Source organism: Pituophis catenifer, unplaced genomic scaffold (genome assembly GCF_029215685.1).
Source record: "Pituophis catenifer annectens isolate HBS135680 unplaced genomic scaffold, rPitCat1.0.hap2 SCAF_3, whole genome shotgun sequence".
In the NCBI taxonomy this organism is placed as follows: domain Eukaryota; kingdom Metazoa; phylum Chordata; class Lepidosauria; order Squamata; family Colubridae; genus Pituophis; species Pituophis catenifer.
This window is the reverse complement of record NW_027256883.1, coordinates 15,984,282-16,009,605: the sequence shown is the minus strand read 5'-3', so window position 1 is coordinate 16,009,605 and position 25,324 is coordinate 15,984,282. Positions and strand designations below refer to the sequence as shown.

Genomic DNA, 25,324 nt, shown 5'->3' with positions numbered 1-25,324 from the left:
AGTGTGAGAAGGGGGGATTGTTTAATTAATTCAATTGCATTCAGATTTAATTATATTTAAAATGTAACTTTTATTCTGCCTCTACTTCTTTCTTTGCCCAGATCCTGCCCACTTTTTGACATGCAAGACCTGGCATTATCTGGAGGCATCAAAAATCTGTGCCCTTTAAGGCAAGACATCTCAGATCTCTTAGAATGGGAATGACCAAATGAATGTCCCCAAGCTTGAAGCCCCAAGATCTGTGCAAGTCTCGGCGTCCCTGGTCATCTCCCAAAGATGAATTTTGAACGAAAAATGCACAAGGAGAAAGAGTGGGTAGATATCTCCCAGGATCACTTGCCTAGTTAGTGAGGAAAAGAATAACTTCACGGGCATTTACATCTTTGGAATATGCCATGTCTTTCATGCTGAGGTTTTCTTGGAAACAGGTCATTTGGATAACCCTTTTCTAAATTATGTTTTAGGGTTTATTGTTCTGGAATTGCTGAGAAGTAGGATAATGATCCAGCAACCCACTTGCAGGCCATAGCATCTTGAGTTGGTGTAAAAGGAAGAGGGAACGGCCTTGAGAGACAGGTGGAGGAGCTGTTGCCAAGGCAACGATCAGATAAAAGAAATTCAAGTCCAGAGCAGGAATGTAATGTATGTAAAAGTCTGAGACAGGCTCCTTCTTAATTCTAATAGTTATTTTCACAAAATAACCTTGGGAGACATGAGGAAGAGCCACAGCCTAGCCCTAGAGAATGGTCCAATAAGAGAAATCTGAATCCAAGCAGGAGTGGGAATGGAGAAAGCATCTGATCTGTCCCCGTCCACACACACACACACACAAACACAGCCAGCCGAGGGTTAAGGAAGCACTTGGCACACACCCAGGTCTTTATCTCCAATTTGGCAGCGATATACACACCGTCTGCCAAGTGCTTTTATTTCCACAGAAACAGAAAGATAATATACTCAGCGTACAAGAGTCCAACAGAAATAATATTCCTCTCAACAGTTTCGGACGATGCTTTAGTGACTATCCAAGGTTTATTTTTGTTCATTACAGGGATCACTGGCCACCACCCTCTATTATATAGTCTCTGGGGTGTGGTCCAGTGACTCAGTTCTAATCCCTAGCACGCCTCCTGAGCTGCTGCAATCGTTTATCATGCCTTCGGAGGCGTGCATCCAGGAATGATGTCTCTCCTTCACTCTCATCCGAGACACCAGTCTCCCGGCTAATCTTCTCTCCCTCGGCCGGCTCCTGAGACAGTGCCAGAGGGGAGGGGCCTGGAGAGGGAGGCCTGGCTGACTCCTCTTCCTCATGCTCGGAGCTTTCTTCCTCCGATGGGATAGGCTCAGAGGGCGGGGCCACAACAGCATCTCAGAATTAACCCTATGTAGTTTGCTGTGGCTCAGCAGTTAAGACACTAAGCTTGTAAGCTAGAGAGCTGACAGCCCAGGTTCAAGACCCGAGCTCCACGCAACGGGTTGAGCTCCCATTACTTGCCCCAGCTCCCTGCCTGCCTGGCAGTTCAAAAACATGCAACTGCAAGTAGATAAATAGGTACCACTTCGATGGGAAAGTTACACCGTTCCGTGTGCTTTTGGTGTATAGCCATGCTGGCCACATGACTACAGATATTGTCCTCGGACAACGCTGGCTCCCTTGGCCTAGAGTCCGACACAACTGGACAGGGAAACCTTTACCTCTTTTAGCTTGCTAGAATGTAAAGGCAGGGGAGGGGGGAAATGCTTTTAGACATGCATGTTTTTTTACTGTAATCTTACAACAAAGGTAATAGTAGTACTTCCTGTCTGAACTACCAAGAACACTGGTGGTGAACCTTTTACTCACCGAGTGCCAAACAGGTATGCGCTTTGCGCACATGCGTGTGCCATCCATGCTAACGTGCAGCTCCCCCGTGCGCTTCGCGTGCAATCGCACCATCTGTGCATGTGTGTGGTTTTCATTCGTGCAGTGCATACACGTGAACACCATCTGCACATGTGTGCACTGCACGCAAGTACTCTCACGCGCATGCCCAAACGCGTGTGCAGGAGAGCTCCAAAGACCAGCTGGATCCCCTGAATTGCACGCATGCACACCAGAGGCCTGAACACCAGCAGAGGAGCGTACCCATGCGCAGCTGCAGGTAAGTTGGGCAACAGCTCACGTGCCCAGAAAGATAGCTCTGTGTGCCACCTCAGACACGCATGCCATAGGTTTGCCATCACAGACCTAGAACAATGTTAGAGTTTATTTATTTATTTTTATTTTATTTTATGTGATTTGTATGCCGCCCTATCTCCGTAGACTCAGGGCGGCTCACAACAATAAAAACAAACCCAATAAAACATAAAATACATACAAAATACATAAATGTATAAATATAAATTTAAAACATATATTAAAACCCATTAAAATAATCAAACCCCCTCAGTCCAGGTTGGGCGATGTAAACAGCCATGTTTTTAATTTGGGGCGGAAGGTGCGAAGGTCAGGGGCCAACCGAAGCCCCAGGGGGAGTTGATTCCAGAGAGTGGGTGCACCCACAGAGAAAGCTCTGCCCCTGGGGGTCGCCAGTCGGCGTTGTCTAGCCGACGGCACCCGGAGAAGGCCCTCCCTGTCAGAACGTACCGGGCGATGGGAAGCTGTTGCTGGCTGCAGATGGTCCGACAAATATCCTGGGCCTAAGCCATGTAGGGCTTTATAGGTCATCACCAGCACCTTGAATCTCACCCGGAGGGCAACCGGTAACCAATGCACCTCTCACGCAGGAGAGGTGTAACATGGGAGTATCGAGTCCCTCCCATCACAACCCGCGCGGCCGCATTCTGCACCAGTTGAAGCCTCCGAGTGGTCCTCAAGAGCAGCCCCAGGTAGAGAGCATTACAGTAGTCAAGACGGGAGGTGACTAGCGCATGAGTAACTGTGCGTAGAGCATCTCGGTCCAGGTAGGGACGCAACTGAGAGTTTGCAGCAATTCAAACACAAAGAATTCAGCAGGATTCATTTATAAAAGAAACTTCTTTATATACAATACCATACAGCAGAAGCCAGAACCAGAACTCAGAATCCAGAAGTACAGAATCAATAATCACAGAAGCAAGGCAATATAGAGGAGCGCTCACATATATACAGATCAGTGAACCTAAGCCACGCCCAGGATCCGAGCCGTCTGGGTCACCAAACAGTCCCCATTGGCTGACCCGTTACCATGTCTATCCCAATTCATGAACTCTCACACACTGACAAACAAGGGTCACCAACTCCCTGTCCATTGCCCGGCGCCGGTCTGCAGCAGGCCAGAAAATGGACTGCACAAACAACCAAAGTAACCATCCGCAGGATGGAGGTAGCACGCAAAACCACACACCCCTCTGGTCCGCGGAAAAATTTCTCCCCCCAGAAGTGGTCCCTGGTGCCCAAAAGGTTGGGGGCTGCTGTCCTAGAAGGTTCTGACACTAATTCACATGAAGATAAAGGGAGGGAAGGGGGAGGGAGGCACATTCAAACTTGCAAGATTCTGTTACTATTCTAACTTTGCAACAAAGCAAAGTATCGGCCTGTATGATGTTGGTTTCCTACCCTGGTCTACCTTGCAGGGCTGTCCCCTGCATTGCCAACATGCAGCCTCAAAAGGGCCAAAGTTGAGTTTTGCCCCATTTTATAATCTTTTTTGTCGCTAAGTGAATCCCTACGGTTATTTAGTAACACCGTAACACCGTTAAGTGGAATCTGGCTTCCCCATTGACTTTGCTTGTCCGAAGGTCGCACAAGATGATCACATGACCCTGGGACACTGCAACCGTCCTAAATACATGCCAGTTGCCAAGTGTCCGAATTTTGTTCCAAGTGACCATGGGGATGCTACAATGGTTGTAAATGTGAAAAATGTCATAAGTCACTTTTTTTCAGTGCTGTCGTAACATCGAACAATCATTAAGCAAATGGTCTTAAGTCGAGGACTACCTGTATTTTATTAAACTTGAAACCACTACCAGAAGCTGCTTTATGATCCATTTGGAATTTTTGATCTTAATAATTCTGAGTTGCTTCCTCCATCAGTGGAAAACATCGGTATTTGAAAATGGGCTGCAGTGATTTGCAATTGTTTACTTCAGGGGTGAAATGCTCCCGGTTCGGACCGGATCGCCCGATCCAGTAGCGATGGAGGCAGGTGGTTCGGAGAACCGGTAGCAAAAATCCCTGCCCCCTCCCCAATTGCCCAGCTGAGCTGCACAATCATCAGAGGCTTTTTAAAAAATTTTAAAAGCATTTTTTCTACAACCTCTTCGGCCGAAGAGGTTGTAGAAAAAATGCTTTTAAAATTTTTTAAAAAGCCTCTGCCGATCAGGCAAGTCAGCTGGGATCATCAGAGGCTTTAAAAGCATTTTTTTTTACAACCTCTTCAGTCATATTACCCACCACCACCAAGCCACGCCCACAGAACCGGTAGTAACAAATTTTACATTTCATCACTGGTTTACTTGTTCAGTCTCCGCAATCAATTTAAATACAGGTGGTCCTTGATTTATGACCATAATTGAGCCCAGAATTTATGTTGCTAATTGAGAAATTTGTTAAGTGAGTTTTGCCCCCGGTTTACGACTTTACTTGCCACGCTTGTTAAACTGAATCACTGCAGTTGTTAAATTAGTAACACGGTTGTTAAATGAATCTGGCTTTCCCCCTTGACTTTGCTTGTCGGAAAGTCACGAAAGGGGCTCTCACGACCCCAGGAACACTGCAACCGTCATAAATGTGAATCGGTTGTCAAGCATCTGAATGTAAATCACGTGACTATGGGGATGCTGCAATGATGTGAAAAATGGTCATAAGCCACTTTTTCCAGTGCTGTTGTAACTGTCAGGGTTCGAACCAGGGGTGAAATGCTCCTGGTTCAGACTGGATCGCCCGATCCGGTAGCAATGGAGGCGGGTGGTTCAGAGAACTAGTAGCAAAAATCCCTGCCCCCCCCCCCCACCAATTGCCCAGCTGAGCCGCGCAATCATCAGAGGCTTTTTTTTTATTATTTTTAAAAGCATTTTATCTACAACCTCTTTGGCCGAAAAAATGCTTTTAAAAGTAAAAAAAAAAAGCCTCTGATGATCGCACGGCTCAGCTGGGATCATCAGAGGCTTAAAAAAAAAAAAAAGCTTCTGCCGATCAGGCAAGTCAGCTGGGATCGTCAGAGGCTTTTAAAAGCATTTTTTTTAACAACCTCTTCAGCCGAAGAGGTGGTAGAAAAAATGGTTTTAAAAGTAAAAAAAAAAAAAAGTTGGCCACGCCCACTCAGTCATATTACACCCCCCCACCAAGCCACGCCCACAGAACCGGTAGTAACAAATGTTACATTTCACCACTAGTTCGAACGGTCACTAAATGAACTGTTGTAAGTTGAGGACTACCTGTATTGTAGTCCTATCTAGGGATTGGATATTATCTTGGTGTTTTAGCCAAAATTGCAATCATGCAAAACTTTTGGGACTGTTAAGTTTTCCTGTACATTTCCCCGCCCCCCAATAAAACATACTAGTTCTTGGTAATCCGAGTGTTTCCTCCTGCAGGGTTTTCTGCCTTATGCAGCAGTTCTGTCTCATTGAGAGCACATTAAGGAAAACATGTTAAAACATCCTCTGACAGTCCTGTTTTTTTATTGATTTATTAATAGTTAAGTGGTCACCAGCCGTGTTGTAGGGAGATAGAACAAATCTTAACACGCTCCTTTTCATTGGAAATAAATAAAAGCAGCTGGAGGCAGAGGGTTGGGGGAATTGAAACTCATTTGTCAGATATATTCCATGCATTTGGGTTAAAGACCTTTAGGACAGTGGTGAAATATAAAATTTGTTACTACCGGTTCTGTGGGCGTGGCTTGGGGGGGTAATGTGACTGGGCGAGTGTGGGCAACTTTTTTTTTTTTTTTACTTTTAAAACCATTTTTTCTACAACCTCTTCGGTCGTAAAAAAATGCTTTTAAAAGCCTCTGACGATCCCAGCTAAGTTGCCTGATCGGCAGAGGCTTTTTTTCTTTTAAAAGCATTTTTATATAACCTCTTCGGCTGAAGAGGTTGTAAAAAAAATGCTTTTAAAAGCCTTTGATGATCCCAGCTAAGCCACGGGATCATCAGAGGCTTTTTTAAAAACTTTTAAAAGCATTTTTTTCGGCCGAAATGCTCCCGGTTCGGACCGGATCACCTGATCTGGTAGCGATGGAGGCGGGTGGTTCGGAGAACCGGTAGCAAAAATCCCTGCCCCCCCCATGCCCAGCTGAGCCGCGCGATCATCATCTTTTTTTAAAAAAAGCCTCTGCTGATCAGGCAACTCATCTGGGATCATCAGAGGCATTTAAAAGAAAAAAGCCTCTGCCGATCAGGCAACTCAGCTGGGATCGTCAGAGCCTTTTGAAAGCATTTTTTACAACCTCTTCGCCGAAGAGGTTGTAGAAAAAATAGTTTTAAAAGTAAAAAAAAAAATTGGCCACACCCACCCAGTCACATTACCACCCACTAAGCCATGCCCACAGAACCGGTAGTAACAAATTTTACATTTCACCACTGCCCGGAGGGGGGGGAGGTCACGTGATCCCCTTTCTGACAAGCAAAGACAATGGGGAAGCCCAGATTCATTTAGCAACCAAAGGTTTAGGCTCATTTGTGGCCTTAAGTCGAGGGCTACCTGAAAATTTATAACTCTTGGCCTTTCCAAAGGTAGAGTTAAAAGTAGAGTGATGATTGCCCCTTTTTCCTTCAGGGAGACGGAAGGTGTGCACATTTTAACAACGTGTATCTTGTTTTATAATGCAGGTGTAATGCAGATCACTTTGTATGGTGGGCCACGGCCAAAAGCTACGGATGGCACTAGTCTCCTCTAGAGTCCACCCTGGGATTATTCCTGGAAGTGCTAAAAGCATTTAAGAGGACACCTTTGGGACTGTTGCTTCCAAGGGCACTTCTGCAGCGGTCATGGCAAGCAAACGGAAGTCAACAACTCCATGTATGGTACGAGCATCTGAAGCACCAGAGTCCGGCGACCCCTTGGACTGCAGTGTAGGAAAAGCACCTAGTGCTCCCGAGCAGGACTTAGGAAATAATTTGGCAGCCGGCAAGGATGTTTTTGAGAACGACTGTGAAGTGATTGAGGGGAAATCTTCTCCAGCCAACCCAACGAGGAAACCCCTCGGTGGTTACGAATGTAAGTACTGCCCGTTCTCCACCCAGAACCTGAACGAATTCACAGAGCATATCGACACGCAACACCCCAATGTGATTCTCAACCCCCTCTACGTATGCTCCGAATGCAACTTTACAACCAAAAAGTATGATTCCTTATCCGAGCACAACGCAAAGCTCCATCCAGGAGAAAACAATTTCAAGCTTAAGTTGATCAAGCTCAACAATCAGACTGTCTTAGAACAATCCATTGAGGGGACAGGCAATCCAGCTGTGGCTGAAACCCCTGACTATGAAGGGGGAGGCGATACAAACAAAGCAGCCCAGATCATTAACCTAGGAAAACCTAAAGGGGAGGCCAAGAAAGCTTCTGTTGACAACCATCTGGATGGGATTCCTCAACTTTTTCCAGATATCACTGAGCCAATTACTTGTATTAATGGAGCAGAAATCCTTCAAGATATTCTGGCCCATGTGATGCCCTCCGTACAGCTCCCGCCAAATATCAACCTAGTTCCCAAAGTCCCCGTTCCCCTGAATAGTACCAAATACAATTCTGCACTAGACACTAATTCTACCATGATCAGCTCCTTCAACAAGTTTCCATATCCTACACAAGCAGAATTGTCATGGCTGACGGCCGCGTCCAAGCACCCCGAAGAGCAGATTCGAATTTGGTTTGCCACTCAACGTTTGAAGCACGGCATCAGCTGGTCTCCCGAAGAGGTGGAAGAGGCAAGGAAGAAGATGTTCAATGGCACCATCCAGCCAACACACCAGACCATTGCTGTTCTCCCAGCCCATGTTGCCACAGGCAAGATGCCCCAGCCACTAATTCAGACAGCTGTGCCTTGTCAGATACTCAGTCAAACTGGCCTAGTATTGACCCAAGTCTCAAACGGATCGAACGTTTCCCCGATTACCCTTGCTGTGGCTGCCAACCAGGGTCAGAAACGGGGTGTGCAGAGCCAGCTGGCTGTCCCAGAAGCCAAACGTCAGCATGTCAACTCAACAGATGTCTTGGCCAAGCAGAACGTGTCTGCTGCTCCAGTAAGCACAGCAACAATGCCACACTCTACCGTACTGCCAACATCAACCAGCGACCGCAAAAAAACCAAGGAACAGATTGCTTCTCTGAAGGCAAGCTTTGTCGTCACCCAGTTTCCCGACGATGCAGAAGTTTACAGGTTAATTGAAGTCACTGGGCTCTCAAGGAGTGAGATCAAGAAGTGGTTCAGCGACCATCGTTACCGGAATCAGCGGGGAATTAGCCATATCACGAGTGACTCTGTAGCCAAGGACCAACTTACTCTAAGTAACGCCCGACAGGACCATCCCTATCATCCCTATCCGGATTTCATTTTCCAGCAGTTCAAAGGAAAAACGCAAAAACAAATCGCGATCCTTGAGGAAAGTTTCCTTAAAAACGCTTTCCCGACACATATCGAGTTGGAAAGACTAAGGACCGATGCCAGGATGACCAGAAGAGAGGTTGAATGCTGGTTTGCTGAGCGGAGAAAACTTAGGGATAATATGGAACAAGCTGTCTTAGACTCAATGGGATCAAGCATAAAGAATAAGGACCCAGTTGCTTCCAACGGTGCAACCAATCAAACAGAGCAGGCCAGCATTTCCCAACCTCCAACGTCTTTGCTAAAGGGCTCCACGGCCTTTGCTCCAAGCAGCCAAGAGCAGGTCCGCTTACTGAAGAATACGTTTGTTAGAACTCAGTGGCCTTCCCCACAGGAGTATGATGAATTGGCAGCTCAGACGGGACTCACCAGAACGGAAATAGTCCGTTGGTTCAAGGAGAACAGAAGCTCGCTAAGAATGGGAACCTTAAAATGGCTAGAGCAGTATCAACAGCAGAGTGTCACTGATGAGTGCGCAGAAACTAAGAGTCCAAAGCTACCTGGGCCAAAGGATAATCATGATGACGTTCAGCTACCCAACAAGGAGAACCAGAAAGTTGGGAAGCTAAGCGCAGAAAGTCCAGAACAGTCTGATGTTCAGATTAGCCAAAATAGTCAGGATGGTGAAGAAAAATCAAAAGCTGGCAATGTAAATTGGGTGCAGCTGAGTATAGATGACAATGCTGCTTCAGACTGCCTAGAGAGCTGGAACGAAACGGGACCTAAAAACAAAACAGATTTTGATTCTGAAAGTATATCTGGTGATAATGCTCACACCTAGACAGGTAATAACACGGATGCTTTTGTCAGTCTAACTTTTAGCCCTGCCTCTTCCTTCCTCTTGATTTACTTTTTCTCAGTGCCAGCGTATTTTGAGCAGAGTTGTTTTTTTTTTAAAGGATGTACCCAGTGATGCTCTAGAAACAGGATTCCCCAAACTTGGTAATTTTAAGATTTGTGGACTTCAACCCCCAGAATTCCCCGCGGCTGACTGAGGAATTCTGGAAGTTGAAATCCACAGATCTTGAAAAGTTGCCAAGTTTGGAGACCTCCTGCTCTAGAAGGAAATGAATTTTGAACATGGAACCTCTCCTGACTTTAGGTCAAAAAATATTTTCAGTCTAGTTGGGTATTGCCCATTTCAGCTGGCAAAAGAATTTGTTATGAACTAACTTGCCTTCCAAGATAAGCAATAATTGCCAAAATCCCCAGTTTTCATTTTTAAAAGAAAGCCCTGTAGCCCTTGTAGAAACAGTTATAAAGCAAAATCTGAAGTCACCTCATATATACATATATATATAAAGCCTCTTCTTGCTTTGCAGTGGTTTTTAGCCCTTGAACAAACGGTGTTAATAATTGGCACAAATACAGCCTGGGGAAGGTTTTGTTCTGTTTTGATCTTCCTTGCTGATAAACCATTTTCAACACCTAAAAAAAGACACTTGATTCTGAAACTGCAGCTTGTGGTATAAATACAGTTATATAGTAAATGCATTGGCTGAAAAACAAAAAGTTGGGAGAGATGATCAGAGTTGCTAAGACTTCTAAGATTGATTTTGCTTTTTCGGTTCAAAAAAAAAAAGTGATCCTGCCACTGTGGGTAGGCGGATCTATTATTGTTTATTTATATATTTCATAAGGAGGGAAAGGGGGGCTATAAGATAAGGTAGCCCATCAAGATATCAAAGTCCTCTGATGCCCTTTGGGTAGGGAGTGGGGGAAAGAGAGATGGTTGCATGGTAATCCTGCCAAATAATCCAGTTTGTCAGAATGCTGCTCAAAAATTGGTTTTCTTCTTGGGTATTGATCTTGTGTCATACCAAGTGTGGACTCTGGATCAGTCCCATGGCACTGCTGAATCCTGACAACGTTATCAGGTGTCTGTGTTACAGAATTTGATATTTAGACCCTGAATGCTTCATTGAGCCACAAATATATATAAAAAAAGATAAAAAGTCCAGGTTAGCGCAGTGGTTCTTAAAGAGTCTGGAGCCAAGACCCAAACACCCACCTCCTTCTTCTTCTTCTTTCTGTATCTGTATACCACTCTTTCTGTAGCTCGCCCTACATTGTACTACCTATTGATAGGTGAGTTGCTCTGTCACACTTGGCTTCCTCCTCTCTATGTCTGTGCTCTTTTTTTGGTTTTGTATGATCTTGCACATCTCTGTCTTCTGCCTGTGCTCAACCCCATCCCCTTGGTCGGCTCTGTCACTTTCTCAACAATCTTGACCTTCATCCTTCCTTTATCTCCTATTCTTCATTCCTGGATCCCACCTTCTCCATCTGTCGTTGTGGTTACCATTACAAGGAAGCAGAGTGTCGAATATGAATCTGTGTGTATGTGTGACCGGTGTGTGGGTATGTGTGACCGTGTGTGGGGAATGAATCCTAAATTCAAGGTTCTCCATGTCCTTGAAGTTCAGAAGGTGGCTTTGGGCTAATTGTTTTCTCCCAACAGAGCTTATCTCACAAGGGTTTTGTGGGGGATAAATTGAGGAGAGAGACTTTCCTGTCAATCTTCCTGAGCTTTCAGGGAAGAAATGTATTATAAGCATTAAAAATAAATAAATAAAACCTTTGCTTTGTGTAGTGGAGATTATACTTCTTTAAAAGAGATATGAATATAGTCTTTATTGAAAAACAGTTGTTCCTGGACACAGAAGATCTTTATAATTACAAGTTAGTCTCTAATCTTCCAGTCGTGAGTAAGGAGATTGAGAACTGAAGGCCACACAGCTCCAGATGCACGTGGAAGAAAGCGATTATCTTGTACTCATTTCCGTTTCACCCCAGATATGATTTCGAGACTTCCTTTGGTCACCCTGGTAGATGACCTAAGCCAGAAACTAAATGGAGGCAGTTTAACACGGTTGGTTCTCTTGGGTTTCTCAGTTCTAATATGTTCAATCCCAACTTTCATATCTTCTGAAACTATTTTAGATGTTTAGATGCACCCAGAAGTTGCTGTTGAGGAATTACTGTCAGCCCCTAAATTATTGATCTGCGTTATCTCATAGGGTTCTGCCTTGTCCCTAAGCTATTTAACATCTATATGAAACCACTGAGTATAATCCTCAGAAGCTCTGGAATGGAATGCCACCAATGTGTTCATGAAGCTGTTGCTCCTTACCATTAGGAGTTTGCACCCTTGAATGTTGCTTAAATTTGATAATGATTTAATCTCCTTAGAGGAGCAGAACAAGCGGACACTAAATCCAGACAACATACTGTTAGCAGAAAGTTGGACAAGGACTTTGGATGGGTTGCAGTCCCTCAGAAAGCTCTTTAGATGTGCCGATGACAGCTGTGGCTGTGGCAAGAAGCATATTTGCACAGCAACTAGTCAGCTATGACCCTTCCTGAACCATCCAGATGTTACATCCTGATCTTGACTATTGCAGTAAGCTTTACTTGGGATTGTCCTTGGAAAGCAACTGATGAAAAAAAACATGGTGGTTAGGTTGTTAACCAATGCATGGCATAGGGATGATACAACAGCTGTACTGAAAGACCTGCACTAGTTCTCAGTAGTTGCCTGTCAACATAATTTAATTTGCTGCAGTTGACATTGAAAACCTTATATGGCACAGAGCCACTGATTACATCTTGTATTGTAACTCTCAGGAGTTTTCCCAAAGTATGGAATTAGCCATTCAAGACTGGCTTACATCTTCAAAGACAGATTTCTCTTGCATTAAGAAATGTATTTCCTTTACATTTTAAATTCAGAGGTGTTCCCTAAAACATATTAGCAGAGGTTATACGATTTCAGTCTTTTTTATTATTTTTTTAAAGAGCACTTTACTTTTTCATTTTGTTCCTGCAACAACTGGGCGTAGTGTTCAAAATAATGCCACAACAGTGTGGTTTGTCCACAAAAGACTAACTAGCTATCTCAGTAGAATCTGTAAGGTATATACGACTGTCACACAAAATGGTTAGATGTATATCCTGCTTTTGCTCCAGAGACATGTAAAATTATGTTCTGTGCTTAATTGTTATCTTTATTATTATTGTCATGATTAATTATCCATGATGTTGTATCACGTCACGTTTGGAGGTTTTATTTGTATCCTGTCTTTTATCATTTGTACAAATAACTCGAGGTGGCAAACATATTCAACACACCTTTTTCCTCCTAATTTCCCAACAACAACCACCCTGTGAGGTAAGTAGGGCTGAGTGAGAGGGATTAGTTCAAGGTGCCCCAGGTGGCTTTCATGGTTAAGGCAAGACTAGAACTCTCTTACTCCCGCTTTCTGGCCCAGTTCCTTAACCACTAGACCAAACTCTTTTCTTCCTCGCCCATTTAATATTCATTAAATATGTTGAGTTCAGAACAGATAAAAACACTTGGTCATGTAACATATGGCTTGAACGTATGGCATTTGGTGCTATCAAATATGGTGATGGGTCACGTATTAAATACGGACTGAATAAATGCATGGAGGATCGGACTATCGGTGATAAGAGCCGAGGTGGCGCAGTGGTTAGAGTGCAGTACTGCAGCTAGTTCAGCTGACTGCTAGTTCAGCAGATCAGATCAAATCTCACCGGCTCAAGGTTGACTCAGCCTTCCATCCTTCCGAGGTGGGTAAAATGAGGACCCAGATCGTTAGGGAGCAATATGCTATTTAGTATACTGTCTTTGGTGTAAGCCGCCCAGTGTCCTCAGAGAGTGGGCGGCATAGAAATATGACTAATAAATAAATAAATAGATAGATAGTCTTGGTGGCTGTGGATTGCTTCCAAAATTCTTAATTACTATCATACAGACCTACAGGAAGGGGGCATGAGTGGAACTGAGCTCTTACCCTTCTCACATGCTTATGAGTTTCCTAAATGCATCTGACTGGCTACTGAAAGCTGGACAACAGAAACCTGATCCGGGAGAGCTTTTCTTAGATTTTTGTTATTGATCCCTTTTATATCTTGCCTTTCTGCTTCTATACTCTCAATCCTGCAAGGTTGATTGAAAGTGAATGATGAAAGATTGTGACCAGCAAAAAATTCCTGGTTGAACTTCAAACCTCAATCATAGTTTCCTGGCTTTTCAGTCCAGCATCTCAACTACTACCCCGAAATGGCAGTTAAAAACAAAGCCCGTTTGCATTGCATAGAATAGAATAGAATAACAGAGTTGGAAGGGACCTTGGAGGTCTTCTAGTCCAACCCCCTGCTTAGGCAGCAACCCTTACAGCACTTCAGAGAAATGGTTATGAACATGAAACACTATTTTGGAGTATCAAAATATAATCTGATATAAAAATGCCAAACACTAATTGTCCCGAGAAGTCATTTCCAAGCAACGTGAAGACAAGATCAAGCCTAAACTTCAAAACGGTGGCATGATGGCGTGATTGGGATGTTGGGGTAGAACTGGGGAGACCAAGGGAACCCTGATAACCCTCAGCCAGGAAGCTCCCTGAAGGACTTTGGGCCTGTCACTCTTGCTCAGCCCAGCCTAACTCACAGGATTGTAGTGAGGAAAATAGGAGGAAAGAATGTGTAAATGGTATGCGAGGATGACTTTGGGAGATGCAGCCAAGGTAACAGTCAGAGAAGAGGCAGTTTTACCTCACAGCAGGAATATGGGTGAGGCTGCAGGCTCAGAAGGGACTCTTCCTGATTTCTTGGGCTATAAAAGGGACAAGGATCAGATACATACTTTCAGACAGGCAAAATTCTGCTAGTGTAACTTTACAATCAAATAGAATTAGCTCATCTGGCCATGTTTCCTGTCTCATCTATCTCACAAGGCTGAAAGTATATCTCTCTCCCCCCCCCCCCATTCCATTTACAGCCCAATAAACTAAAACATGACTGCCTTTTGGACACTACACAGCTGGCCTGCATTTACGGCCATTTGAAGCATTCCCTGGCCAGGTGACCGTGCTTTATGGTACACTTTGCCAGAAACTCGCATTTACTTCCAGTTTCTCGCAAAAACTGTCCCATTTTTTCCCCTTCTTCTGTGTCTAGATCAAACTTTAAACCACCAGAATGAAGCCACTTTATTGGCCAAAAATAAATCATTATCGATACATATTTCTAGTAGATGGTGTACCAGCACATGGGCTGGGCTCTGTGTCTCTCCACATTCACATAGCATGTTGTTATCTACTAAGAGCAGGGGTCTCCAAATTTAAGACTTGTGGACTTCAACTCCCAGAATTCTCCAGCCAGCATAGCTGGAGAATTCTGGGAGTTGAAGTCCACAAGTCTTAAAGCTGCCAAGTTTGAAGACCTCTGATTAAGAGCCTCCACTCAAGCATAATGGAGTTACATTTAGCCCCATTAACTCTCAACCTATTGAAGGTCCTCAAAGTAATATGAGGGAGGTCAGATCCTTCAGCCATATCCTCTTTTAATGTTATTCCATGCACGATTTCGATCCCATAGGAAACTGAGTTCGCTGAACAACCGTGACATTTGCCTCACAACTGCAGTGTTCACTCAATGACCACTGTAAAAAAAGGTGATAGAATTAGGTGCAGTAAAGTGATCCATTTTACGACCGTTATAACTTATGACCGAAATTGCGGGCCCAATGCCAGCCATAAATTGAGGACTAATTGTATTCAGGAGAAAGGGCAACGATCAATTTATCTTAATTGATTGAACATAAAAACAGTATTAACGATCCAAGGAGGTTATATTTTTTTTATACTCCACCCACGTTTGCTGTTCCTTTTCTTCCTGTTTGGATAACTCTGCTCTTCCATTCATATTTTAACTTTCGGATTGAAGATCCAAAAATGTGCCCTCTAGTGGGGGAAAAAAATCAATATTCTTACAATGCTTAAACCACATTTCAGTATAGAATAAGCAACGTTTAAATTTACTGAGTTCACTCAGATTAGAGGATCAGATCGGTGCATGGTTGTCCTGTAATATTTGTATATCAGAACGATGATACACGTTTCACTTTTTAAAAAGACTTTTGAAGGATACCTTAATGTCAAACAGACGTTTCAAAGTGCATTAGTTATATCTACTACTGCTGTCTGCTGATAAAATGAAAGCTGTTTGCAGGCTAAAAAGTATGTTGCCTCCAGCATTATTTTCATTTCCAAAAAATCCCCATGAGCTTCACATATGCTCCAGAGCCACCCGTAGAAAATTAAAATTGTGAGTGGCTGTGAGAGTGGGTGCATCCACCTGTCAGCAAATATTTTATTTCTGGATTAATGCAAAGCATTCTCTATGGAGCTGCCATTGAAGATTACTCAGAAGCTACAGCTGGTCAGAATGCTATAGTGCTAATAGTTATGGGTGAACCTCAGTATGTCCATATAATGCCAGTGTTTGGAGAGTAAATGGTTACTAGTTGGCTTCTGGATGCAATTCAAAATTACCTTAAAAGTTATCACTTTTAAAATCCTACATCGACTTTACTTATTACTTGCTGAATGATCGCTCTTCAATTATTGTGGCCCATTCAGGAAGATCTGGCAGGTGTGGTGTGCTCCAGTCCCTAACTCTTAAGCCAGGGCTCTCCAAATTTGGCAACTTTTAAGACTTGTGGACTTCAACTCTCAGAATTTTGAGAGTTGGCTGGGGAATTCTGGGGGTTGAAGTCCACAAGTCTTAAAAGTTGCCAAGTTTGGAAAGCTCTGGTTTAAATTATGACATCTTACGGGACCCAGGAAGCCTGCTTTGTCTGCTGTTGCAGCTGCCCTAAGAGAGAGTATTCTTCTCGTGATTCAGAGGGTACCAATCCTGTCTGTCTTTTGCAAAGCCTTGAGGCCCTGTTTTTTTTTTTTTTTTCCCCAGGCTCTGAGTCAGGAGGATTGGTAAATCCATCTGGAGTATTTCAGTTGCTGAATGCCTCCAGCATACAGTAGTGGCCAAAATTATGGAACCCTCTTGGGAAAAGTGTATTTTTGAGATTTGATGGCTAATAACACAACTTTTTTTTTTTTTTTAATTTCAAGTTAATCCTATTCCATTGCTGAAATGGCCTGAGAATAGCCCAGACCTTAACTCAATTGAAAATCTATGGAGCAGACTAAAAAAACTTGTTAGCCAGAAGCGACCCAACAATAAAACCCAATTAATAGGAGCAACCATTCAATCTTGGTTTCACATTATAACAGCTGCAGAACTAAAAGACTTGGTTCACTCCATGGGAAGACGTTGTAAGGCCATAATTCATGCTAAAGGTTACCCAACTAAGGATTAACTGACATGGTGATCATTTTTGTATATCTCATTTTTTCTATGGTGATAATTTTTGTATATCTCGTTTTTTCTATGTGTTTCACTTTTCTTCTTTATACTGTAACTGCTATTCTAATAAATAGCAAATCCTTCATAAAAGTTATTGCATTACATTGTTGATTAAATTATCTTTCCATTGATATATAATTTTATGGTACTACTGCAAAAAAAAAAAAAGCGGTGTTATTAGCTAGTTTTAGAAAGTACACTTTTCCCAAAAGGTTTCCACAATTTTGGCTACTACTGTAATTTGTTTCATGCTTTATTCCATTTCATTATTGCTCGTATATTTTTATAGCTGGGTTAACTGAATGCCATCCTGAGCCATTTACCAAGAGAGTGGCTATACAAGAGATAGGATCTGGAGAACACCAGGCCTCCCTTACTAAATGGGCAATAATTGGAGATAGATTATAAAAATTTATTGACTGTCAATAAAATTTAGAGATGGCTAATCTCTAATCTAATCTAGGTGGAAGACCAAGAGCCAATTATGGTGTAGTCTTTAAAGGCACCCGAACCTGAAGACTTACAGTGGAGTTCTAGACCCACTTTGGACTTGAAGGCATCTGAATGACTGTAGGTCACCCCTTTCCCTTAGCCCCAGGAAGAAGGGTAGAACAGATGACTTCTTAAGATATAGGTGAACCTGCCCCAAAACTATGAATTGGTTTCATCTAAATAGTTGTGGGTATATAAGGAGAAATTTTCTGACAGTGAGAGCAATCAACCAATGGAACAGAAGTTTATTGATTGATTGATTGATTTGTTCAACTTGTATGCCGCCTTTCTCCGAAGACTCAAGGCGGCTTACAATGCATTTAAAAACCATATATAAAAACATTAAAAATTACAACATTAAAAACAATTAAAACCCATTCACATCATTCATGGCCAGATCTCGCCAGATCACAACCGCAAGATCAATGGCCCCAGGCCTGCCGGAAAAGCCAGGTCTTCACCGCTTTTCAGAAGGCCTATAGGGTGGGGATGGTCCGGATCTCAGGAGGTAACTGGTTCCAGAGAGCTGGGGCAGCCACAGAGAAGGCCCTCCCTCGCGGGCCCGCCAGCTGGCATTGTTTAGCTGATGGGACCCAGAGGAGACCAATTCTGTGAGATCTTACTGGTCACTGGGAGCTATGCAGTAGAAGGCGGTCTCGAAGATAACCTGGCCCTGAGCCATGTAGGGCTTTAAAGGTAATAACCAACACCTTGAATTGTGACCAGAGACCAATAGGGAGCCAGTGCAGCTCACGGAGAATTGGTGTAATGTGGGTGTACCTAGGTGCACCCACGACAGCTCGCGCGGCTGCGTTCTGGATCAACTGTAGTCTCCGAACACTTTTCAAGGGTAGCCCCATGTAGAGCGTGTTGCAATAATCTAACCGTGAGGTGACAAGGGCATGAATGACTGTGAGGAGAGCCTCCTGATCCAAGTAGGGTCGCAATTGGTGCACCAGGCAAACCTGTACAAAAGTTGCCTTCAGAAGTTGTGGGAGCTTCATCACTGGAAGCTTTCAAGAAGAGACCGGACTGCCATCTGTCAGAAATGGTGTAGGGTCTGCTTGGGCAGGAGTTTGGAGTAGAAGACCTACAAGGTCCCTTCCAACTCTGTTAATCTGTATCATATCGAAGTAGGAATTCATCGTTGCTAATAATTCCAGGTTAGGTTCCAAGGGACAATAATACTGAAAGAACTGGAGCAGAGTTTCCAAGAAAAACTGTGCTCCTCCACACACTTTCTTGCTTACCCACACCCATTTTTGAATGTGTGACATGACATTGCACACATCATGTCATAAGGGGCGGGGCTTAGTTTGCAATGTTCAATTCATTCGGACCAAACTTTCAGATTCTGCTCTGAAAGGGTTCTGAAGTGAAAATGGATTCAACAATTAAAAAAAAAAAAGTGACGGGCCACAAGAAGTCCGTTGAACCAATTGTGGAGAGAATGAATGAGGGCTGGAATGTAAAATCACCCTATGAAGAAAAAGTCATGATTGGATGGAATTGAAAGTCATGATTGGATGACATGATCAGGATTGGATGAAACTTGATTTTCCTCCGAATGAAGGAGGTGGGGAAGTTTAATGAATCCAAGATAGCGTAGGAAGCCTTATCTGGATGTGATGGAAAAAGCAAGGACGATTTGCAAGAATAAAAGGTTTTGAGTGGCTTACTGAATGGTGTGAACTACATTTCATCACATTTCTTTTTTCCTACCCCGTTTGTATGTATGTATTTTGTTCATACTGTATATTCATTTTTCGTCGAATTTACAGATACCCATCTCACAAACAGGTGGGCAGCACACACCAAAACAGTTGTTAGTTGCGAAGTCGTGTCCGACCCATCGCAACCCCATGGACAACGTTCCTCCAGGCCTTCCTGTCCTCTACCATCCTCTGGAGTCCATTTAAGCTCATGCCGACTGCTTCAGTGACGCCATCCAGCCACCTCATTCTCTGTCGTCCCTTTCTTCTTTTGCCCTCAGTCTTTCCCAGCATTAGGCTCTTCTCCAGTGAGTCCTTCCCTCTTATTAAGTGGCCAAAGTATTTGAGTAAACAAACAATACATACAAAATAATTGTTAATATTACTATTAGAAGCTTTAAGATTATAAAAAACGTAAACCTAAAAGGAAAAAAAAACACCTTTTGGGTGGAAAACAGGTGTTAATAACAGTGGAGACATCTCAATATTTCAGCAGACCTGGAGGTCCCCAAGCCTAATGGCACAACGGGGCTTTGATGGACTTCCAGAGAGACAAAATGGAAGCTGGCCTCATTTGAGGGGAAAGACTCCATAGGATGGGCACTACATCTGAAAAGGCCCACTGCCTAGGTCCTGCCAAGTATAGCTCCCTAGTCCAGGGGTCTCCAACCTTGGAAACTTTTAAGACTTGTGGACTTCAACTCCTAGAATTCCTCAGCCAGAATTCTGGGAGTTGAAGTCCACAAGACTTAAAAGTTGCTAAGGTTGGAGACCCCTGTGCCTAGTCGACGGGACCTGCATTATGCCCTCTTTGCTGGATTTGGTGAGATGGGCAGATGTAATCGGGGAGAAGAAGTCCCTTGAGTAACCCAGTCCCATGCTTTAAAGATCAAAACTAGAACCTTGAATTGGCCTTGGAAACAGACTGGCATCTAATGTGGAATGGAGGTATAACATGTGTTCTTCAAGAAACATATATAACCGCCTGCGCAGCTGTATTCTATATCAGACGAAGCTTCTGGATTCTCTTCAAATCTTTTGACTTGCGATTTCTTACTCTCTTTTCTTTTTCTGCACATCCCATTACATGGCAATAAGAGTGCAATAAGAAGTGTGTTAAATTGTTTGCATAGATGGAATTTAGCCAATTTGCATGCCAAGAAAGGGTGAGACTCCCAATATCTGAGAACGTGCTAGATCTCCTCATTGAAGTCTTTACAGTAGGTCTGTTCCATTTCATAAAGCACCTGGAATAATAAAAACATGTTTGTAGAACTGCCCCACCTTGCATATTAATATTAGGCTGGAAAAACCAGCTTTCCGGCTTGCTGTAACTTCCCGGCTAAGCGTTTGCTTTTTCTCATTCGTAGGCATTTCATTCAGTTTTCTAGTCCTTTTGACTCTCGTGAGAGCACACGGTTACTAATCCTGGGATCGCACAAGGTCTTCGGAAATAGGATAGTCACGTTTGGACTCCAGAATCACAGTCAAGGTGGAAGAAGAGATCATCTCTGGCTTATTTGGAGAAGTTTCACGTGCCAAAGTCCCCCTTGGAGGATTTTTCTAAACAAAAAATTAATGAGGTCCTTGTATATAAGCTTTCTCTGTAGTGTGTTGCTTTCTCCGTTTCTTGATGATTTTTTGTATACTTACACTGCAGAGATATTTTTTTTGCTACCTTTTTTGTTAGTAGATCATTGCTGTCTGAAAGCAATATGTCATCTAATCCATTTCTTACAAATTGGTAATCCCACAATCTATCCTTGTGATAACATGGAAACCTTCTGGCCTACTGCATTAATTTCTACCACTAAAAATATACTACTATAAACTAGGTGCAGTGATTAATTGGATTAGAAGGCAGGGGACTGTGAGTTCTAGTTCTGCCCTAGGCACAAAACCAACTGGGTGACTTTGGGCCAGTCTCTCTCTCTCTAGGAAGAAGATACTGACAAGCTACTTCTGACAACGTTGCCAAGAAAACCGCAGGGACTTTGTTCCTACAGGTATCGGGAGTCGGGGTGACTCGATGGGATTACGACAATTGTTTCCGTGGAAGTTGTATTCATCTCGTTTTGCACATTTGCTCTTCTCAAACCATTCGTTTGCATTCATCTCGTTCGCATTTTACACGTTGGCTGGTGGGCATTCTTCTCTGTGCATGGAAAGTAATCTTCATCAGATTAGGAGAACAAATCTGTTAATGCACCCAGTAATTCACCATTTGCCAATCAGTTGGACCCAGAACTCTAGAGATGTAAAGTATTGTTGCTTGATCCAAGTACTTTTCTACTACCTGGTAGTACAATCTGAAACACAAAAAAACCTTTGCAACAGAGGGCTCAAGCTTTATACCTTAACTTGTTTATGATTTTTTTTTTGGTGGTGAGTTTTGAGCTAGATTCTATTTCTGAGTGCACTTTTATTCTTCGGTGATGGCAGAGAAGAGGAAGAAATATTGAATTACCGCCTCTCTTTGATAAAAAGTTTAGATGACTTTCGCATGGTTTGGAGAGAATGTCCCATTTCTCTCCAATACACCCTGCTTAACCTTAATGCTAGAGATTTTAATTAAAGAGACACTTTTCTAACAATTGTTTGTCGTGATTCAGTAAAACAATGTTTTGATAAGATTTTCTTCTTGCCTCTATTTTTTATTACAATCTATTATTTTTTACAAGTAGTAACTTGTATTTCAGAGTGAGTCCAACTCATCTAGAAGATACCAAGATGTTAAGTGTTCTGTGTAACATGTGGACAACTCAATTATCCAGCATTAACAACCTGAGAATTTGGGTAGAAACAAAACAATCCTGATAATGTAAGATAAATTTATCAAAGAAAGAGACAGGTGCTACAGTTTAAGTCTGTGATGGCAAACCAATGGCACGCGTGCCCAAAGTGGCATGTGGAGCCATGTTGCCTGGCACGTGCGGCGTCGCCCATTCCACTTCCGGGTTTCTGGCGCGCATACGCACGTAATGATCAGCTGGCTTTTTTGCATGCGGCAGTGCCGGAAACTGGAAGAGCTGGTCTTCCATTTTCCTGCGTGAGCATACGGGGCAGCCAGCTGATTGTCACGCCAGAAACCCAGAAGAGTAGCTGGCTGAAACCGGAAGTTCAGTAGCTGAAACCGGCTGTGCGCATGCACCCTGGGCAGCTCCTCTTCCGAGTTGTGGCCCATCACTGGTTTAAGTCATTTTTCCTTTTTAGTCTGGATTAGACATCTAGAATATATCTTCTAGAAACCCATGGCAAACGGGGGTGTAGGACAACTCGCCGCAGCCAACTTGCTGTGAAACAACTCACCAAAGCCAACTCACCATGGGATAATAGTTACACATACCAAAGAGATGGTGGAATAGAATCATTAAAGAAAGGATGCAAAGGGACAATGACAAAAATTTAAACTAAAAATTATTTTAAATACTTGAATTGTTGAATTGTCCCACAAGGTGGGTGCAGTTGAGTTGGCAGCAGCAAGTTGTCCCATGATGCATATCCAAAGGAGAACATCTATGATAACTAAAGGGCCTGGAAGGAAAGGATTATGAGAAATGGTTGGAAGTGTGGGAAAATTGCAGAGATACGATCATTCTGTCTCGAAATATTTGAGGTTTTTGTAGAAGATGGGGCAGAATTTTTCAAAATCTTTCCAGAAGACTGGAGAATAAATTGGTTATACAGGTAGTCCTCGACTTACAACAGTTCATTTAGTGACCATTCAAAGTTAAAATGGCACTGAAAAAAGTGACTTCTGACTGTTTTTCAGTTACGACCTTTGCACCATCCCCGTGATCATGTGATCAAAATTCAGATGCTTGGCAACTGACCATTGCAGCGTCCCATGGCTCTTCTGATAAGCAAAAGTCAATGGAGAAGCCAGATTTACTTAACAACCAGGTTGCTAACTTATCAACTGCAGCGATTCACTTAACAACTGTGGCAAGAAATGTTGTAAAATGGGACAAAACTCACTTAATAAATTCTCACTTAACAACATAAATATTGGCCTCAATTGTCAAGGACTACCTGTACTACAACAACTTCTGGAGAGGCACAGGTTTCTTAACCATAGACAACCAAAATCCTGTGCTATATTGGGAATAACTATGCCAGTGATGGCCTTTTCAGCACCAAGTGTCGAAAAGGTCGTGCAAAAACATCATGGGCGGATGTGAGCACTCGTCGGGGCTGCACTCCGGAAAAAGCCAAACTTCCGGGTTCTAGTGTGCATGTGTGGCCAATGATCAGCTGGCCAGTGCGTATGCGCAGGCAGCTTTTCAGCACTGCTTGCACGCATGAAGGGATCATGCTCCAGAAAAGCTGAACTTCTGAGTTCTACCGCGTATGCACGCCGGACAATCAGCTGGCCGGCGCGCATGCGCAGGCCGATTTTTGACACTGCCACGCACCTGAAGGGATCATGCTCCAGAAAAGCCAAACTTCTGGTTCTGGTGTGCAGGCACACCCAATAATTAGCTGGCTGGCGCGCATGCGCAGGCTGGTTTTCAGCACTGCTGTGTGCAAGAAGGGATCACGCTCCAGAAAAGCCAAACTTCTGGGTTTTGATGCGCATGCCCACCCGACAATTAGCTGGCCAGTGCACATGCGCATACTAGTTTTCAGCACTGCCATGCGCACGATGGACAGCTGATTGTTGTGCACACATGCGCACCAGAAACCCGGAAGACAAACAGGCAAGGCCATGCGTGGCGGTTGATATGGCTTCGTGCCACTTTGGGCACGCATGACATAGGTTCGCCATCCCGGTACTATATGGTTTAGTGGAAAAGTAGAGTGCTAATTTTTTCCAAGCCAGGAAAACTCCCTGTTCAAATTGTTTTCAGGACCCTGTATTGGATTCAGAACTCTCTTGAATTTACAACTCGGTAATATAAAGAAATACAGAACCAAAATAAACAACCGGTTACAGTTTTACAGCTTTAATTTAAAACTTTACCAATGACAAGAACAAAAAAAAAAAAAAAGAATTTAGTTACAAAAAGAGAAGTTGTCTATACAAAAGAATAGAGGTACCTGTTTCACAACAGAATCTGCCCTTGACATTATCAACTTAAAACCCGGAATAAAGTGCTTCAGGGGAACAAAGCAATGCTGAAAAGTCGTAAGAGTGAATTTAGGAAAGCAGTAAGGTGTGACTGTTGCAGACCAATTTTTTGAATGAAATCATTGCTTCTGAAAAACCAGCATTTCAAGAAAAAGGTAGCTAGAGGCTGTCTCCTTAATAGATAGGATTTCCACATGCACAGATCTGCTGATTTGGAGGTGCAAAGAACCAAATCCAATTCTGAGGGTAGAACTCTCTTCCCTCACCTGTCCTCCCTCACCTATCTGAATTACTACAAGGTGTAGCTAGACCACAAGTCACTATCAAGGCATTCCCACATATAATGTAACCTGGTTATCTAGGTGTCCTTCCTGATTATCTGAAGTTATTCAGAGATAAACAAGCAAACCTAATCTCCATTTTCTTCCTATTGGTAAGGATGGGACACATTAGGAATTGATCTCTTTATGTTCCTGCAAACATGGGAGGTAAATTGTTGTTACCGGTTCCCACAATTGAAGAGCTCAGTTGCTGTTCTGTTCATCAGAACACCTCTTTCGCCGTGAAACAATTATTATTTTTTCATTATTGAGTGCCATGTTCCATGGAGGAAGCTACTCATGGTTGCTTAATAACCAGTGGAAGCCATGCCTCCATAGAAATCCAACAAAAAAGTCCAAGTGAAGGCTCTCCCAGCAATATCTTTCTGAAGAACTACCAGAATAACTGTTTCCAACAATGGGAGAATTTCATTTGGAGATATTTTTTTTTCCTTCTTTCTCCCCAAGTCAAGGAATTCATATCAAAAAAAAAAAAAAAAAAGCAGCATGACTAGGACAACTGTCCTAATCTCAATTCCTCCTTTTATTATTATTTTTTTTAATTAAAAAGATGACATGGGCAATCCTATTAATTGTCTAAATAAGGAAGCAATCTCTGGCCTTTTAAGTGTGCATTCTGAAAACTGCAAAAATGCAGCGTGCATAAAAAAACGCTAGCTGTCTGCAAGTCGACCAATATTTTTTTCTCAAAATGCAGCAATGGTTTTTTCCTGGCTTTTAACCTACCATGTATTCTAGATCTTAACAGCTGATTTCTTGCTTTACAAACAGGCTAGCTTTGGCCAAAATAATATTTGCAATATGCTTCTTCAGTTAACATCTAAAGCACAGCATTCAGAGGGGGGAAAAAAGAGGTATACAAGCCCACAACTGCTTTCTAATTTGCATAGCAACACC

General features: G+C 43.1%; 1 protein-coding gene across 2 annotated transcripts; it reads left to right on the top strand.

The window, feature by feature from the left end:
• Positions 1-236: 236 nt before the first annotated feature.
• Positions 237-21,550, top strand: ZHX2 (zinc fingers and homeoboxes 2). Of its 2 annotated transcripts, XM_070940354.1 has the most exons (3): positions 237-311; positions 6,799-9,361; positions 20,386-21,550. In XM_070940354.1, exon 2 carries the CDS (start codon positions 6,958-6,960, stop codon positions 9,355-9,357), a length of 2,400 nt encoding a protein of 799 aa, XP_070796455.1. In that variant the 5' UTR covers positions 237-311; positions 6,799-6,957; the 3' UTR covers positions 9,358-9,361; positions 20,386-21,550. The 2 variants fall into 2 exon arrangements, with proteins under 2 accessions (XP_070796455.1, XP_070796454.1); XM_070940353.1 differs by lacking the exon at positions 20,386-21,550 and having other exon boundaries at positions 6,799-11,154.
• Positions 21,551-25,324: the final 3,774 nt, after the last annotated feature.

Excerpts from the sequence above, each read along its gene's own strand:
- ZHX2 (XM_070940354.1), top strand. The coding sequence starts at position 6,958 with ATGGCAAGCAAACGGAAGTCAACAACTCCATGTATGGTACGAGCATCT.